The following is an 18,973-nucleotide window of genomic DNA, read 5'->3' as shown; positions in this document are numbered from 1 at the left end:
GGCTGCTCTGTGCCAGAGGAAGCAGTGGAAGCATCCTTACCAAGACTCTTACCAAAAATTGCATACTGGAAGCTTCTTGATAGCTGTTCTGAAAAGCTGGTATGTGTTTCAGTCGCTTGTCAGCTGGATCCCATCAGTACTCCACTGGGCGGTATTCTGAAGTTACAATTCAGTCCTGTGAAAACCTCACAAACATATGGTTACTCCTATACAAACTAAAATGGCTTTTAATATTCTTAGACAAGGCAGTTCTGCACTGAGCATAAGCACTCACTTTCTGGTGGAAAGTTTAAGTTTCTATTTTCTTCACAGTGTCAAACAGAGATTTAGAGGTGAAAAAAAGAGCAAGAAAATTAATCAAATGCAAAAAAAATCCTAGTCTTAATGCGTACCTATTTGCCAATCTTACATAATCAGCAACAATTATAAATAATCTTTATTTTATAGTTTATTCTTTCATGAATGCTATTTGACAGGCTAGAATGACTATGAAATAAATTTGCTTATTGTGTCTTCCATCAGAGTACAAGTTTTAGAATGATACATGCATTTCCATGCATTTATCAATGATAACTTCTTTAGTCAGGGAGGGAAGAAGAGGTGAAAACTAAGATTTTAGAAGTGGCTGGATATATGAGATCCACATCCCTTGCTCTGACTGATCTTTGAGTTCAATTAGGCTGGAGTGTCATACTCCAGCAAATACAATTGTATGTGGCGGAGGGGAGACCTGTACTTGAAGGCAATAGCTTCAGGTTTTTAGCACCCTCAACATGCGTTTATCTAATGACAATACTCAAACTAATTTTACTTGGTAGGCAAATCTGTAGGTGCAGAAAAATAAATATCTAAATTAAAACATTGAACAGACAATTCAGTTATAGTGCCTATTTTCAATGTACTGCTTTACAAGTATTTACTATGTAAACTATTGGAAATGTCTAAACATGAGAGATATTTTGGTGATAGGAAATATTTTCAAATTACAAGATCACAAAGCATTAGAGGATCACACAGGCAATGAAAACACATTTTAGAGGACTTTATAAAGTAAGCCTGACTTTGAAATAGATTATTTATCTATCAATTTAGTGTATACCTTAATATATTAACTTGAACACAAAATCACTCAGTAAGTTCTTGACAGAAGTCACACTATACTTGTCTTTTACAATCTGTCAATGACTATAAATTAATATGTACAGTAATTATGCTACTGCAGTGCTTGGGAGATACTCATTCAGCTCATGTATTTTCCAGAATCTCCTACTGACACTGAGAAAGTTGCTTAATTTATCTCTTGTTCACTTTATGTCTCCAAATTAGCACAGGGATTGCTTCATTCTTTGTCCCTCTATAGTACCTTGCACATAGGGACTTCCAAGCAACAACTGTAATACAAATTACTAATCTAGAATCTAGACTATTCCAACTGGGCCAGGAAAAAAAAACTGCAGGGACTGCATAAGTCTGCTGCTGGAAGAATGAATCACTACTTCCTCCTGAAAGGAAGCTGCCAGCAGCTCTTGCGGGGGACATACACCGACAAAACACACTTTACTCTGATATCTGCTAAAGAAATCTCTTCTAGAGCGTACTCACTTGGCAAGCAACTGCCTCACTGAGATCACTTCTCCTACGCCACCGCACCTCACCTATGCTAAGTGTAATGACAAAAATATCTCAGCCAGTGACCATGGCCAGATGCCTGGTGACTTACAGATGACTCAAAGCTCTAGTGGCCTTTGACATTGTGGAGCATGTGAAATCCCTGATACAGCTGGCTCAGAGAGAGAAATGCCTTAGTGTGGTTCCACTGATTCTTCACTAAGTGTTCCCAGATGGTAGCAGATGGTTTTTCCTTCTGTTAAGGGTTCCCAGATGCAATATGCAACAGCACTTGGTGCTTATCACCTCTGCTATCCAACATCTGTACAGAGGCTGTGGGAACAATCATAGTGCAGTATATGGACTGCAGTGTTATGAATATCAATGCTACTTTATCTTTTCTTTCAATACGGGAATTACAACTGCCCTCTAACACGCCTAATATTAAGAACATACCGAGTGAGAGATGAAAACCAGCTTGATGAAGCTCAAACCCAAACATACAAAGATGATATTAATTAGAGGAGAAAGCCTTTGGAGGATACAATGAATCAAAGAACGAATGCAGAGGTTTCTGGGATGGATTAGAGAAGTTCAAGGGATACAGAAGGCTCATTTTGATGAGCAGCATTCCCAGGACTGTAAGTCTGCAAGGTCAGAGCCCAGCACTCCTCTGCCCCTTCTGCTTTTGCCTAAACACATACCTTGCCTTTGTGATGCCAGTGAGCATGGGATGTGGCTGTCTTGACCATTCAATTGCTTGGGAATTCTGCAGCACCTTGAGGAACCCCTGAAAAGTTGTTTGATGGCATTTACATCCGTTGGTCAACACAAGTGGCTGATTGTTTGCCTTGGAGCACTTATTGTGATATTCATACTTTGGGAAGAAACACCTTTTGTTTTCAGACCTTAAGAAGACTGGAGTTACCCAGTGTTTCTAAACATTTATGTGGCAATAGTCACTTTTGACCATTTGCCCATTTTTCCATGGCTCACAGCTTTCCACAAAGCCTGCATTTCGATCATAAAACATAGACCCAAGCAAAATAAAAAAATCTCTCTCTCTACCCGCCTTCCCCCCGCCCCCCCGCTGTCGGTTGAGGAGCGCGGCCCGGCCAGGCTCCCTCAGCTGCCATTACCGCGGACAACAAAACCTCCCCCAGCCCCCTGCCGCCAACTCCCCCCAGGCGGCCTCGGCCCCTCCGGCAGCCGCCCGCCCTCGCCGGTGGGAGGAGCGGGGAGCGGCCCCGACCCCGCGGGCGGCCGAGCAGGCGGAGCCAGCGCGGCAGCGGGCAGCTGCGCTATGTCGCACCCGTCCCCTCTCGCCCGGCCCAGCAAGGCCTGCAACCCCCGCGCCTTCTTCGATGTGGACATCGGGGGCGAGCGAGGTGGGGGCGGGAAGGGGCCCTCGCGGCGGGGACTCGGGCGAGAACTGCCCAGTGGGGCCGGGGACCGGGCCGGGGCTGGGGTGGGGGGTGAGGGCACCCCTGTGCGGAACGCGCGGGCCCGGCCCGGGCCGGGCGGGAGCGGCACGGCTGATGGCCGGGCCAGCCCGCGGGACGGGACATTCTGGACGAGGAGGGCTGCATGGCGGCTCGCCGGGCCGGGTGCTGTCCCCGCGGGCTGCCCGCGCAGACACCCGGCGCCGGGGAGGGAGAGAAACGTGGCCCCGCCGCGGAGAGGCTTCCTGTGCGGCCTTCCCGCGGCGCCCTGCGCGCTCCCTCGGAGGTTTCCCCGCCAGAAGGAACAGGCCCGAGCAAAACAGAGAGAAAGGCAGCATGGCTGCACTGGCACCCCGTTACCCGGGACCTCCCGGCTGAGGGGACGCATCGGCGGGTGAGGCAGGGGAGCAGGCACACATGCTGCCATCAGTCCCCCCGACCCGCCACGCTGAGCAGCCTCGCCCTACCCGGCGTGGCAGACGGGCACGCTGCCCCACGCCGCACAGGTACCGATGGCGGCGGCCTGCCCCTTCCGTGTGCCGCCAGCGTGCCGAGCCCGGCCTCCCTCGTGTCGGGCTGCCCCTCCTGGCTTTGAGCCGTGCCACCGCCCCTGCCATGTCCTGCGGACGTGAAGCAGCGTGCCAGGCCTCACCTGGCTGCCGCCGGCCTGCGGCACGCCGGGCGGTGGTGGTCTGCGAGGGCAGAAGCTCTGGCAAACCGGCCGTCCTGATGGTTCTCTTGGCATCGCCGGTGCAGCCAGAAGTCATTCGAAAAGCTGGGCAAACGGTCAAAATGAAACTAAGAAAACAACAACATGGAAGCTGGGGTAATATTTGAAAACGTAGGTTTTCAGAATTTGCATGGGTTAAGATAGGTGCTGCCATTTTGTCAAGATATTGCTTCATTTATTCATTCTGCTGCTCAAAAGAGTGAAAGAAGAAAGTCTGTAAGATGATTTGCCTTTTATTGACTTTCAGTTGTCTAATTTGTTTTCGTTCCTGTATTAATTTGAATTAATATATTTACATTTAGCTTCCAGTAGGGTGAAGCTGTGTTAACTAATTGACTGTGAGGCTGATGAGAAAACAGGAGCATCAACTGATGGCGGCTGCTAGGAGTGAGAAATAGCTCTCTGAGAAGCCAGTTTGTGAAAAGATGAGAATTTGACACAGAATCCACTTATCAGCTATTACAGGATCTGTTAGCTACTCAGATTTCACTTCCTGTAGTGAAAAAATGTATTTTGGATTTAACGACTGCTTGTAGCACCTGTAACTCTAAGTAGCCATTATTCATATGCATGTTAAGTATTACTGTGTCTTAGCAAAACTGGCGTTTAAGAGAATGAGGAGTAAGATTGGTGTACATGTTTGGCATAAGCTTTTTGATAAAGTGAAAGTCTCCACAGAACAGTCTTCTTTAGTTGTATTTGGTTTTGATTAAACAAGCTACATATGTATGCTCAAATAGACATAAAGTAAGTATGCATGTTAAAATACATAATTTGGCTATAATATGTGGTGTGATTTCCCGTGCTTTTTTTTTTTTTTTTTTGCAGAAAATGTGTTTGGCATTTTTGGTAGTTTTTTTGGAAGAATCTGTCTTTACCCCCCCTAAGTGATTCTTGATAGTGGAATTCATTGTAGGTAATAACCTTGCTAAAAACCTAATGTAGCTCTGCCAGCAATTGCAGTGGAACGACCTCAAAATGTCAATTTAATAGTAATCTAAATAAAAATAATAACGTCTGAAACAGTAATTTCCTTTGCCTTGTAGTGCTCAACACATCACCATGCCAAGGACGCGACTTAATATATCTCACTATCTCTTTGTCGTTTCAGTTGGACGCATTGTCTTTGAATTATTTGCTGACGTTGTACCTAAAACTGCTGAAAATTTCCGTGCGTTATGTACAGGAGAAAAGGGAACAGGGCCTACCACTGGAAAACCTCTCCATTATAAAGGATGTCCTTTCCACAGAAGTAAGTCTTATAAATCCTTTGGTTTCCTGTTGGTACCTGAAGTGCTCCATTATCAGTATTTGAAATAATCTTTAATAATATTTTGGTACATTGGTTTAAGAAATAACTTGACTGAAAGTAAGTTTCTGACTTTTTGGTCCTCCTAATGACTAGATGTTCTTACCGTGCATTGACAATAGTAAATTACAAATTTACTACTAAGTTAGTAATAGTAAGACTAGTTTATGATGAGTTGTGAATAGGTTGAAATGGATTTCAGGTAAAGGATTAAATATCAAGTGATGCCCGCTTAACTGAAAAGGAGTACTTAGGGGACACTGGACAAATAAAAGGTGCTTTTTTGTTGTGTTTAGAAGCAGGTGCTGGTGACAGGGATTGCTCTTCATCTCTGAATTGTTTTTCTTCATGCCTTTCTTGCCTTACTGCTGTATTTTATAATTATTTTCTTTTACAGTTATTAAACAATTTATGGTCCAAGGTGGAGATTTCTCAAACCAAAATGGCACAGGTGGAGAAAGTATATATGGTGAAACATTTGAAGATGAAAACTTTCATTATAAGGTACTCTATTGAAAATACTAATTGTATGTAGTTTTTTAAGTTTCAGTGATTATTTTTCTTTACGTTCAATATTAGCTCTTTTTAGTCCAAGGTTAATGTATTTCTAAGCATTGGAAAGAACACAGCAAAAAAGCCTCGAAGTAGTTTGTCCTTAATGTCTTTGTTGAATAGAGAACAAGTACATGTATGAATACATAGAAAATGAGGTCAACCTCATTAAGACAAAGACAACCATAGTTTAAATGTCCTTTTTAATTGCACTATTGGAAATTAATTTGAAACAATATTTTAGTTCTCATTGTAGTGGGGATATTATTTTAAAAGACTGGCAGATTTTATCACTGAAGCATATAGTGTGTTAGAGTTAAATGTATCGCATGCTTCTTTAATATACTAATAACAGTCATAAGATTAGATGTGAAAAATACCTTTCTTAAGGAGTGAGGAATCCACAGTACATTGCAGAATTAATCCAAAGGAAAATTTAAAAGAAAGCATTTTCCCCACTGCAGTTATTTTCAATGATATGAGAAGTAAAAGGCTGTTTATGAATGGCTTTTTTTCTCCCAAAATATTGGAAAAATGTGCTGTGAACAAAGGAAAATTTTGAATATGCAAACGTCTCCATTTGAAGATGTCATTTTAAAAGATGTTGGCTTTGATGGCAGAAATTCCTACTCCTCCCATTACTTATTCCCACTCCTGTATCCGAGCTCACTCTTGCATTACTAGCAACTATTAGCGCAGTCCCACAGGCAGCTCAGCTGCGGGAAGAGAGGAGGGAGCTGTGCTGTGAGAGTAGAACATTCTAAAACCGTCTTTGTCCTCAAGATCCACATCTGGTGACACCAGGAAGACTGCAGGTGCACGTGCTTTATACACACAACTTAACAAGTACAATTTCTGAACAACAGGTTTCTCAGGATGTGTCCTGTGTTTTTTCTTGTTTCTTTTACAAAGGTGTAACCTTTAAAATGGCTATTACCATTCTTCAGGGTTCTCTTTGTCATCAAAATCAAATGCAGTTGATGCCTCCAGGGTCAGTCTTTTGACATAAGATTGACTTCTTTTTTATGCTTTTGAAGAAGAAATGTTTGCTTTCTGTATTTTTAAATCTTCTTTTTTAAAGTATTTTAGTTCTGCCTTTTTCTAAAAACGAGTGTTCCAGAAAGGGAAGACGACTGCTTTTCACCATCCCGTACAGCGGATCTTAAGCCTACAAGTGTACCTTAAGCCTACAATTTAAATTTATCTAAATTTAAGTATTACCTGTACACTGTGACTTAGATTTTTTGGCTAGCAGACTTACCTATTCTGAAGAAAAGTGGGAACCATAATAATTGTTCTGAGTGCTCATCTGTGTTCTTAGCTGTACATAAAGGGCATCTTGAACCTGGGTGGGAGTACTACTTGGAAACAGCAAAAATAACTTCTGCAAGTACCCCTTAACAGCAGCCAGGGCGCCCGCTGCTGCAGGTGTAACAATTCTCAGCATTGGTCTTAACTGTTTTCACATCATGTTAGTATGTGATAGCATATGAATGATTCCTCAACAACACTGACTAACAAACTTGCAGACATCGTTCTTCAGTGGTTAAAACAAAGCCCTGACTGCCATTGTGCTTGCCTCTGAACAGTGTTTTCAGAAAAGAAAATATGTCAGTCCTCTGCTAATCAGGCATTGAAGTCCATTACCAAGCTTGGAGCAATAGCTGGAAGCGTAGCTGCAGCATTCATTGTGGAGTTAATTACAGTTGTGAGAGGTGTTCTCTGAAGTCTGACATTTGCTATGGTGGTGCCCATAGCACTGCTGCTTAAAGTTACTCTCCCGCATTGGTGCTTGTCACAGGATCTCTGGCTCCTTGAAGAAGGAGACTTTGTGTCATCGTTACTTTTTTTGGTTGTACTGTCAAGTGAGATCTGAAGGTAATTATGAATGGAATGCAAATGATCCCCCTTTCAGTACTTCTCCGACTGCTCAGCTATAACAAAAGTTGTCAGTGTGCCAGGGATGAGTTGAAAAACTCACTTGGATCTTGTACAGAATCTTGGAGCTCAATTCTTATCATCTGTTGGCCAAGTCTATTGGGATTTTAGTGGGAGTTAAAATGCCTCTACTATGCAGAAATTCACTGGATCTTGCACTTAATCTAGCAGTCCTGCAAAGTGTCCTTAAACCACTCTCGGACAACAATGAATTGTTTTTGTTGACATTTGAGGACGCTGGAACTACCTGTTTGTTCTTGTCCTGTTCGTATGGTTTCCTGTAAATCGGAATAAACTGCAAGACTTCAGCTTACCATGTCAGATCAATCCCACTAGGCTTTTTTTAGTGTCACTTCTCCAGCTAATGGCTGTGCTGTTGTGAAACACCCGACTTACACAGTCCTCAAGCAGTGTTGCTGCCATGGCATAGTTTTGCAAGCCTTGAATCTATCAGAGAATCTGATTTTGTCTGGACTTTCTTACTTGCTTTCTAAGCTTACAAAATGACAAGCAAAAACCATAAAAAGAAAGACTATCTATCTGCAGTGCAAGCAAATGCATGAATTACAACAGTTCTGTTTATAAATAAAGGCTCTCATCATGAGACTAATGTTGAGGCTTGGTCCCAAAAGAAATGGGGTTTCATCCAAGTGTGAACATCAGAGCCACCAGACTTCTGTTCTTAACTTTCCAACTTGTCCTCCAAATCTTTACAGATAAAAGGTAAACGTGCAGGTGTAAGGCAACACCAGAGCTTATTGTTACTTGTCTCTTTGTTTACAAACCATTACTGTCTAGCATTAGTTGTAATTGGAAAAAAAAAAAAAAGAAAAGTAAGATTTGCAGGTCTTATTCTGCCTCTTGGGCAGTGAATCAGTGAACAGCCTCAAATAGTATTTGAAAAAAATCTATGAGGGAACCCTTCTGATTAACTTGTTTGCCAGGAAATACGATCCAGTACGATGCAGAATGTCAGATGCCTGTTTTGGAGGCTGCATTTCTGCAGGCTTGCTACCAGATGCCTTCTCTTGCTGTGGAACACAGGCTTCCTCTCTATCATTTGCCATCTCTGATTCTCAGGATGAGTTTCAAGATGAGAAGAGACAAAGCCAAGATTATTCCAGTAGCTTTCTGTTGGCTAGGTACAATTCTAGTTCTCAGCTGTACAACCTTTTCCTGGAGTTCCTGAGTCAGTTCCTGCTTGAAAGATAAAGACTCTTTCTGCTGTATGACTAGATTAACACCTCAGGCAAGGAGTTCTCTCTACCACCCTGGAAATCTAAACGCTATGTGGGAAAACAGTTTTCAAAACAACAGGTTCAGAGTGGTAGAGACTACAGGGACAAACCAGATGCTTAAGTACAGCTGTCTCAGACTGTTGTCTCAAACTAATCAACCTCCCGTCGAGGTCTGAGGCCTACTTCACAGCAGTATCTGCTTCTGTCTCCTCTGTGCTGTAATTATTCTTTTTCTTTATTTTTTTTTTTTTCCTGCCTTCCCCTCCTCCCCACAGTGTCGGGTTTCTTAGGAATACCACAGCTTGCGTGCTTCAGACACGTACTGGTGTCTTGGTATAACATACTGACTTACGTTAAACAGAGTTCCTTGCATTCAGTAACTAGATCAGTTTCGGGAGAATAACATCTTAGTGTCATGCCAGTTTAACAACAAGAGATTCACAACACATATGAGAAGTACATTTCTGCAGTACAAGTGAAATTGAAATAATCTGTGTGATGGAGCAAGATAATTCGTATTTCAAAGAAAGAAAAAGTACTTACGGGAAACAAGATAAACAATATCTTCTCATGTTAGGCTGTTTAGTAATTTTTTTTTAGTTTGTGATGTGCTAGTATGAGCCAAAATAATTAGATGGTTAAAAATTCCAACAGAATAAAAACTCTCTCTCTTAGAAAGTGAAGGAGTTAAAAAAAACCCCACTAACCTTTAAATAATAAAGACCACAGTCTCCTAAACCCCACAGTTCTACAACATACTTTGTGTGAGTAGCCCTTGTAAAGTTAACAATACATACCCCATCTTGACAGTGCACCATTAAAGTTGGTGTAAGTGGGGTTTTGCTTTGTTACTTGAGGCCAGTGGTCTTGAATAACCCAGTGAGGACCTTCACATGTCTCTCAGATGGTCTGTCTGAACTCAGCAGCTGGGCAGGGGATTGAGTGTACGTGAAGCAGACAGATGTTACAGCATCAAGTCGCACATGTGGCTCTGCTTGCTAGACTGCTAGGTGGCAAGTGCAGATGCAGAGCTGGGCATTTGCCCTCTTCAGTCTTGCTAGGTGAAATTAGTTGCCAACTGCATGTAACTCTCTGATTTACCAAGTTGTCATTATGGCTGTCTTTGCTAGATACATTAATAGCCTTACAGAATCTGATGTATAGTCTTATAACAGATCTTTTGTATGTTGGTTGTGTTTTTTTTTTTCCCCAATGCAGCATGATAAACCAGGGCTGCTGAGCATGGCAAATGCAGGACCCGGTACTAATGGCTCTCAGTTCTTTATTACAACGGTGCCTACTCCTCACCTGGATGGGAAACATGTGGTGTTTGGCCAAGTGATCAAAGGAATGGGTGTAGTTAAAATATTAGAAAACGTTGAAGTAAAAGGAGAAAGTCCTGCTAAGGTAAGCAAAATCCAAAGCACCTAGAGATGATGTGTATTCTTCCATTGTATGAGATACATTCATTTCTTCTAAATGCTTGGTGTAATGTCCAGAACTATTAAACGTTAACCAGTTATTTTTACCAACAGCGTTATTTTCCATTTTACTGTGCTTATTAAGAGGCTTTTGTTCTTTCACTGTAAATTTCTCCTGCACAAACAATTGATCTGTTGTTCAATACGGCTGTGAACGGGTGGAAGCCTTTATCAGGGTGAAGGTGGAAATGCACGGCTAGAAGTGTAGGATGGGTGACGACATTAAAAGGTGGAATTCACAACCCTATCTAAGTGATACACAATTCTATGAATTTTATGTCAGAAGTAGTATTTCTGAAAAAGCCATCAGTGTGCAGGTCATGTCAGTTTGGGGTTGTTTGAAAAATTAACACCTCTGTCACTTTAGAAGACGTAGCAGTTTAAGAAAAGAACCATCTTCTCTAATGTAGTAGAACTTCTATGTCTTGTGTTTTGTTGCAGCTTGGCAATTCAACACTTCCTGTGATAAAAGCCTTTTGATGAGGATAGGCTAATGATGTGATAGCTTTCTGAAATCGATGCACCCAAACAACAGATGAAAAAGCGTTTTTACTGAATTTCAAAGAGCACTCAGCAGTTGTGGGTTTTTTTTTTTAAATTGTCTTAATAAGCAATACTGCTGTTTACACTTTATTTTTTCAGTTGTGCGTCATTGCAGAATGTGGAGAGCTAAAAGAAGGAGATGACTGGGGAATTGTTCCCCAGGATGGATCTGGAGATGCTCATCCAGATTTTCCTGAAGATTCAGATATAGACTTGAAAGATGTAAGTATTTTTCTTTCAAGGTATTTTACAGAATGCAAGACTTGTAGGTAATCGGAGCTACACGGTGTCTGTGATGATGTTCATTAAGCCTTTTTTTCCAAGAATCGATCAAGGTTCTGATTAAATGCTGACATGCAATTTCAGGGAAGAGAATGCTGTGGGAAGGGATGACTGTTTCTTTTTTTTTTTCACTTCTAAGGGCAGCTGATTTTTCCCCCAATAATTAAAACCACAATTACTTACAATTATTACACTTTTTTTTTCTATTCTTTGTTTCTTTTTATTTTTGTTTGTGCTGTAGTGAAAATTACAATTACTAGAATTCCATCCTGCAGGTGACTAACTTAATGTTGTACCTACGCACTTTTTCTGTGCAACTTCTTAAATATCCACCCTTAAAAAGATTTTGCCTCACTTACTAGAAATAATAAAGGATCAACCTTTAAAAAATATTTTTACTATATCAGAGCTAGTTTTTCTCAATTCCCAGCAGTTGTTTGCTTTTCAGGTTGTTCAAACTGAAGGAAGACCTGTTGTTGGGAGTTAGGGCGCAGACTGGTGAAAGCAGCTCTTCTGCAGGTTTTTAATGTATCATGAAAGCGAAATAGACAAACAGTGATTTGTGAGGGGGAAAAAAAGGGGGCTGCACGTGTAGATTCCCAATATAGAATTAGAATAGTAAAAAAAGTTACAGCTAGAAACCAGAAACTCCTTGTATCTTTCCTATTGAGAAGCACTTCAACTTGTGAAAATGTTTTTGGACAGCATTTGCTGTGGTTCAGAACTGAAGTTGGCAGGTGCCTGCCTCCTTTAATTTTAAACTTGTTCCTGTGAACTGACTACAGAAATCATGGTGACACTGGTCTCATGCTGTGATCAGTTTTTTTCAAGGTCATTAATTCGAGGAGGGCAGAAGTGTAAACCGATAGCATTACAAATGGCAATGTATACATTTGACAGAGCTTAAGACAACTGTGGGATAGACAGTAGTAATTATAAACTGTTTATTGCCACTGGAAAAGTAACTTAACACTTGAAATGTGTGCCATTCTGGAAATAGAAATGATGGATTTGATAAAGACAGGCAGTTGTTCTTTTTCTCTTTCCATAGATGTTTCAAGTGTTTTGAGAGAAGAAGAATTGTGTTGATAGGACTTCTAGTTTGAGAGCACGCAGAGTTCAGGTGACTAATACTGCTTTGAGAAGCAGAAGACAAAATTTTCTCAAGAATAAGGCAGTCTTGGTTGAATACTTTCATTGTTAACATGTCTTCTTTTCTATGAATAACGGTCAATACCTTTATATATAGCTCTGTGTGGGTAGCAGCATTTAGAGGAGGGAGTTGAACTGCTGTGTTGTCTCTGGTATTTTCTCACCCTTTATACTGTAGAAAACCCATTAGGAATTTCATCTTTCAGACTATTGTGTTACATAAAGTAGAGAATATTATAGGACTGGTTTGAAGCTAGTATTTGTCTAAATTAGGAATATTTTTATTCTGAGATTTTTATAATCTTTGGAAGAGGATGGACATGGGATCCTACTGTTAAACATTAAGTAATTCAAGACTTCTTTCATAAGTACATTCATACTTTATATTTTCCATCTATTTTATTAGGTTGACAAGATTGTGGCCATAGCAGAAGACATAAAGAATATAGGAAATACTTCCTTCAAATCGCAAAATTGGGCAGTGGCAGCTAAAAAGTATAGTAAAAGTTTACGGTAAGGCTATCATCATTCAATCAGGTTACAGTTCCTGTAACCCGAATTACTGCTGCTATCAAGCAATGATACGTGCATTTAAAAAGTGCCTGTTGCTCTGCTCTTTTTTGTTCTAAAGAAAGAGCTTTCTCAAACATCTAGTTGATTTTTAGCTACTTATTCAAATGGGTCTTCTACTCATTGCTAGGTAAGAGCCATAGGCAGGAAGTATTGTTTAGAATTGACTAAATGCTCCTTTTTTTAAAAATACTCTTACTGTGCTGGTGCATAACTGGAAAGAAAAGCACAATATTATACAGGATAGTTAATGGACAGGAAAGGAGGGAAATACTTTTTCTCTGATTTCTGAAAAACAGTAAGTTTAGGAAATTGCTAAGTTCAAGAGAGAGTACCCCCAAATCTGACACTTATTATTTTTTTCTGAGGCTCCATACCATCATCCTGACTTCATGTATAATTCAGACTTGCCTTCAAAATCACGGTCTTTCTGATTTTGTTTCCATACTGCTCCTTCTTTTCATGCTTTTTGCTTTGTGTATATGAGCTTCTCCTAAAAACTACTTTTTTTTTTTTAAAGTTATCTTGGCCTTTATCCCTACCTTCTTAATGATGACTGGTTAACTAACAGTAATAGTCATGAAAAAAAAAAGAATTCAGGCACATTTAATGTTTCAACTGAATTTTTAACTGACGAAAAACGAATCCTTTAATTACAGATATTAACCCAAGATGCAGTGTCTCCCCCTGCCCTCAAAAAGCCCATCATAGACCAACAGAAACTCCAGAGTAAAAAGGATTTCTATGTAAACCTTTCAGAAATCATGGAGAAAAAAGGCTGGAAAGGATCTTTAAGGATCTTTGTGTTCTATCTGTCTATTTCGTCCCGCCATTCTTAGGTGAATATCAGGTATAATTATGCCGTCCCTTAAAATGAGTTGTCTTACTCGCTCTTAAGCACATCCAGCAAAGGCTCTTCCAGTTTGAGTAGACAGCTTCTGTTCGGTAGTTATTTGTCCTTCTGGGTGGGAAGGATAGTAACTTCTAGATTAAACAAATCTGGTAATTCCAGCTCTTCTTTATAGGCCATGCTTTTATGGACATGCCCTGTTGTTGTATCTTAAAATCTAATACTTTAGGCAGAACGGTGTACTTCAGCTGGCACTTCACCAGAACTGATAGGAATAGAGTAGCTCTTACCTGGGTATCTCCCCTGTCTCATCTACAACTCACTTAGCAAACCATCTGGCAGTGTTGATTTTTACTTTTTACCAACAGTAACCATTATAACCTTCTGTTCTTTCTCTTGTCTTACTGCTGCTTAACTAGTTTTTTAAAATTTATTTTGCATGTAAGAATTGACACATTTTGTCAAAAAAATGTATTACTTCTTACTATCATCTCCCTTGATACTCATCTTACTGATTTTGACTTCGAAGCTCTAATTTTGTTTCCAGAATGGTTGCAGTCTTTCATGTTTTGGTGTGATTTATAAACGTTATAGGTGTATTGCAGGGGGGGTTGGACTAGATGACCTTTAAAGGTCCCTTCCAACCCTAACCATTCTATGATTCTATGATTCTATTCTGTTTGTTTTGAACATAACACATTTTGTATTATAACTCTCCTTAGCTTTTTACCCTTTTCTCTCTCTTCTGATTCTCATCTTTTGCATGATATCTAGCAAGTGGAAAAAATCCCTGGGATTGTATCTAATGTACTTTTTAAGTATTGCTTTTTTGTGTGTGTGGTCCAGTTATATACAAACCATGCAACACTCAAAAGATAGGGCATGCAAAAATTGAACTTACATAGGCACTGATCTGCAAAGACTGCATTAATCATGGCATGCTTAAAATGTGAAGGTATGCAAACACATGATTTTTATTTTTTAAATAAGAACCACAGAAAGACTATTAAGTAGGCCATTAAAAGAGTGAGTTAGGACTTTTATATCCACAACAGACCTTTGCCACTTGAAATAAAAAACTGACAGCATTAGCAGATTGTAAATTAAGAAGGAGATACAGTTTGCCTTTCAGTTTACCTGTGAAGTAGAGATGCAGTAAATGAGGCAGCTTAGTCCTGAACCAGTGTCAGTTTTGAAGTTCAGGAAAAAAGTCATGAAGGAAGACAGTGGAAAGAAGGTGGAGTTCTTTCCAGGTGAAGAGAGATCATAAAACACCCTCTTTTTCAAAGTAAAGTTAGCTTCAGATTTTAGCCATAAAGGCCTAAACTAATTAAAATATTACTGAGGGAACTGAAGAAGAGATGAAGCTTCCCATGAATGTGGAAGCTGCAGTGGTGGTGTTGACTTTTTGCCACTGATGAGCAACGTGTTTTTTGAGAGTAAACCGTCATTGAGGTTTAATGCCATCTAGAGTAGCGCACTTGTCTAAGAAAAAGAATGCTGTTAGTACAGTGGAGGAGTAGGAGGTACAGGAAAACATTCACCAGGAAGTTTATGGTTTTTGTTAGGGTAGGTCTTGTAGTTTAGTTTAATAAATATTTGCAATAATGGAATTGAAGCTGCTTTAAAAACACCAGTAGGGATAGGCACATATCTCTGGGAAGATAGCTAAGGGCAGAACAAAATGGAAGTTGCAACACTAATGCATGTTCTTTGTAAATCTGTTTTTCTACAGGTATGTAGAAGCTTCTGAAGCAGTGGCAGAGGAGGCAGACAAACCAAAGTTAAAGGCTGTTGCTTTGACCTGTGCTTTAAACATTGGCGCTTGTAAACTAAAACTGTCTGATTGGCAGGGAGCCATTGAAAGTTGTTCAGAGGTAAATTTGTTGTTTAGTATTTTGATTAACAATTGGCCTATGTAGAAAATTGAGACTGAACATACAAAGCTTTTTTAAAGAGTCTTCTGACAAGCTTATGATTTGAAAGTAAACAAAGTAGAAGGCTGATTGTGAAGTTTTTACTAACTTTCCAGTATGTGGCTTTTAAAAATACTGTGACATTGAACTGACTCATTAGAAACAAACAAAAGAGGGCAGTTGCTTACTGCCAGAAAAAATGCACACTGTCATTGTCAGTTTGGTTTGCAGAGCTAATTTGTATACTACAAAGAGTTAAACTGTCTTCAGGGAAAGAGGAATACTTTTCTCCGGAAGACTAGTATGAGCAAAATGTTTTACTTAGTTTAGATTTGATCGTCTTGTATTTTATTAATTGAAGTGACTTTCTAATGTAAGCCCTTTCAGGTAGGCTTAGTGGTGAAATAAAATCAGTAAGAAAGAAAGAAGGAAACAATAAATATAGAAATATTGAATAACAGAATTAAAGAAAATAAAAAGGAACAATGATGTAGACATGCTGATGGAATTTAGTACGTTTGAGGAAACTTTAAGTAATTCAGTAAAACTTGAAAATTTTGAAGGAAACAGAGTAAAGAATGCTCTTATCTGTTAGCAGAGGATCCTGAGCAGCACCTCCTAGGGCTTCTTGCTGAAAGCATGAGTCTGCTAATCTGTGTGTGAGGGGTGTTTAGAGAGCTGGCTTGCTTTCTAGCCCGCTGATGGCATTAGCACATGGAAGACTTTCAGAAACCTATGTTCAGAATGGACAAATGGGGAATGAGGAAAGAAACAAAATAATAAAGCTGTGCAATGTCATATCTGTCATCTAGAAGATGGTAAATTTGAAACAGCTTTTAAGTGTTACAGATAGAAGTTATTAATCATAGTGTTTGCTATTGTGGGGAAAAAAAAACAAACCCCAAACACCATTTCCTTTTTTTTTTTTTTTTAAGATTACAGAATTGTTAGATAAAGGCAACTCCATAGCTGTAATAGATGTCTGTAAGGTATTTGGCTTATGTTTCATAAGAAGTGCTCAACAGTGTATCAGTGTTTTAACCAGAAGACCAGTTTCCTAAGATTAACTAGTAGAGTTTACAGTAATTGTTAATGAGAAACTGTACACTTTCATTTTTATGATTTCCTAAGGCCAAAACCAATTTAAATTAACAATCTGTAGTACATGCATTATTTAGTGTAAATAAGGAATTACGAATGGATGAAGCTGTTAAAACAAACCTTGCTTTAGAACAGCAGTAGGCACAATGGTCAAGCTAAAACCAAGGAATGCTACCTGTGTGTACACAACAGTTTTCTAATCCTTGACACAGAAGAGGCTCTAGGCTTTATAGCAGACTGATCAGGATGAGCACCCAGGTAATACTTCATACTTTATATTAACAGCCAATAAAGAAGTGATTTTAAAAAATCTGGATGCATCCTCTAATGTTTATAATTCTTAATTAAAGATTTAAAGTTAATAAATGAAATTAATAAAGCCACACATTCATGCAGAGGGATTTCCTGTAATCACTACGAAACTATATTCTTTAAAATAATTTCTAAAAAGACACACTATAGAATTATCTGCAATACAAAAAAAAAGGAAAGTAATTTTTCACAGGCAAAAAAACCAAAACAGCTAGCTAGCCAAATTAACTGAGGTACTTAAAAAAGTTAACTTTAAGTAATCAAATAGTGGAACAGTCGCTTTGCCCAGCCACTGTATTTCTTATTTTGATATTGTCATGTCAGAGCTGGCATGTACGCATTAGTGAAACCATTCGGCTCAAAAAAGGCATGACGACCGGAACTTGGCAAGGTTCCTGAAGCATGAGATGGATTGCTTGTATGTATCTTTCTAGCCTACAGTGAAAAAGCTTTACAGGAAATCTGTGTGTTGTCTTCATGATGCCATTTGATGTTTGTTTTTTTTTTTTGGTGTGAAGGAAAGATCTGCAATATCAAGTGTTGTGAGACTCAAGGTTAGGATAACATGAACTGCAGCAACACCTTGACAGCTCTGTGTGTGTGTGTGTACGTACATATATAGGCACACAATTTCATCCTCATGTATGCTCGTCCTTCACAAAAGATCACTTCTGGTGCAGTGGTATTAAAACTGATAAGCTAGCTATTCAGTGTGCTGCAATATAGCATTCCTTTTTTACACAGTTAATGTTTTGACAGCTTACCCTCAAACTAACTGGGGAGATTGTCTGCTGGTGAGAACTGTGCCATTTGCGGAGATGGGAGGCTGTGAAGTATATGAAATGTTAATGTGACAATTTTATTAAATTTACAGGCTCTTAAAATAGATCCAGCAAATACTAAAGCTCTCTACAGACGGGCTCAAGGATGGCAGGGAATAAAAGACCTCGATCAAGCATTGGTAATGATCACAGTATTTTTTTATTTTTTTAAATCTAAACATTTAATCAGAACGTTAATTTATATTTCCCTTTTATTTAAGGCTGATCTTAAAAAGGCTCATGAAATAGCTCCTGAAGACAAAGGTAAAATAAAGCTGTTTCTTCGTAAATTCTTTACTTTTTTAAAGAATGTAACAAGTAACCAGGGTAATATTTAGTAGGAAATCATACCAGTGTGATGCCTAAAATGCTGGCTTCTGACCACTTAAGTGCTGATGTATTGAGCGCAGAGCCCACTGAGGTGCAAAACCTCTTTTTACACAGCAGCGATGCTTTTGTTGCGCTGCTTACGCATGCCCCTTGAACCATCTCCCTATCTCACAGGGCTCTTAGTAACTTTCTCAATTTCCTGGTCTAATGGGGTAAGATTTTTAGCTCATAATTTCTCTGTTGGCACCAATATTATGCTTACTTACACCCTCCTCTACCTGGGTACCTTACCAGGTGAAACAAAGTAAGAGACAAGGGTTTTTTGCTGCTAGTATCTGACCTAATAGAAGAGTAAGTGCAGTTCTATCAAACAAAGTAACATGGGTAAGTTGCAGCAGCGTGACCTGGTCTTGACATATGAGGAGACCTAATGTAAAGAGATTACTGTAACTGTATCATGGATTTTCTTTTTAAGCAGCTATCCAGACGGAAACACTCAAAATCAAGCAGAAGATAAAAGCCCAAAAGGAGAAAGAGAAGGCAGCTTATGCTAAAATGTTTGCTTGATTTTTTTTTTTCTAAGCATTTAAACCTATGCACTAACTCATGCAAAAGGATAAATGGAGCTGCTTCTTTCATTTGCCCTGTACTGCAGTTTTCAATGTTTACAACTCAAAAGTCTAATAATAAATACAAAACTGTTCAAAGGTCAAGTGCTTTTCTTTTTTTTTAAGTTGTAAGAGCTTGTGTTTTGCAACTCAGATGCATTTCTAATGTGTCAGTCTGTCGGGGTTGTGT

General features: G+C 39.5%; 1 protein-coding gene across 1 annotated transcript; it reads left to right on the top strand.

The window, feature by feature from the left end:
* Positions 1–2,864: 2,864 nt before the first annotated feature.
* PPID (peptidylprolyl isomerase D) lies at positions 2,865–18,888 on the top strand. The gene is made up of 10 exons (XM_086746199.1): positions 2,865–2,996; positions 4,892–5,032; positions 5,487–5,593; positions 10,036–10,224; positions 10,941–11,063; positions 12,682–12,788; positions 15,431–15,572; positions 17,899–17,985; positions 18,067–18,109; positions 18,654–18,888. Exons 1-10 carry the CDS (start codon positions 2,912–2,914, stop codon positions 18,740–18,742), a joined length of 1,113 nt encoding a protein of 370 aa, XP_086602325.1. The 5' UTR covers positions 2,865–2,911; the 3' UTR covers positions 18,743–18,888.
* The last annotated feature ends 85 nt before the right edge of the window (positions 18,889–18,973 follow it).

Source organism: Chlamydotis macqueenii, chromosome 4, assembly GCF_036417535.1.
Source record: "Chlamydotis macqueenii isolate bChlMac1 chromosome 4, bChlMac1.mat, whole genome shotgun sequence".
NCBI lineage: Eukaryota > Metazoa > Chordata > Aves > Otidiformes > Otididae > Chlamydotis > Chlamydotis macqueenii.
This window is presented reverse-complemented; position numbering and strand designations above follow the sequence as displayed.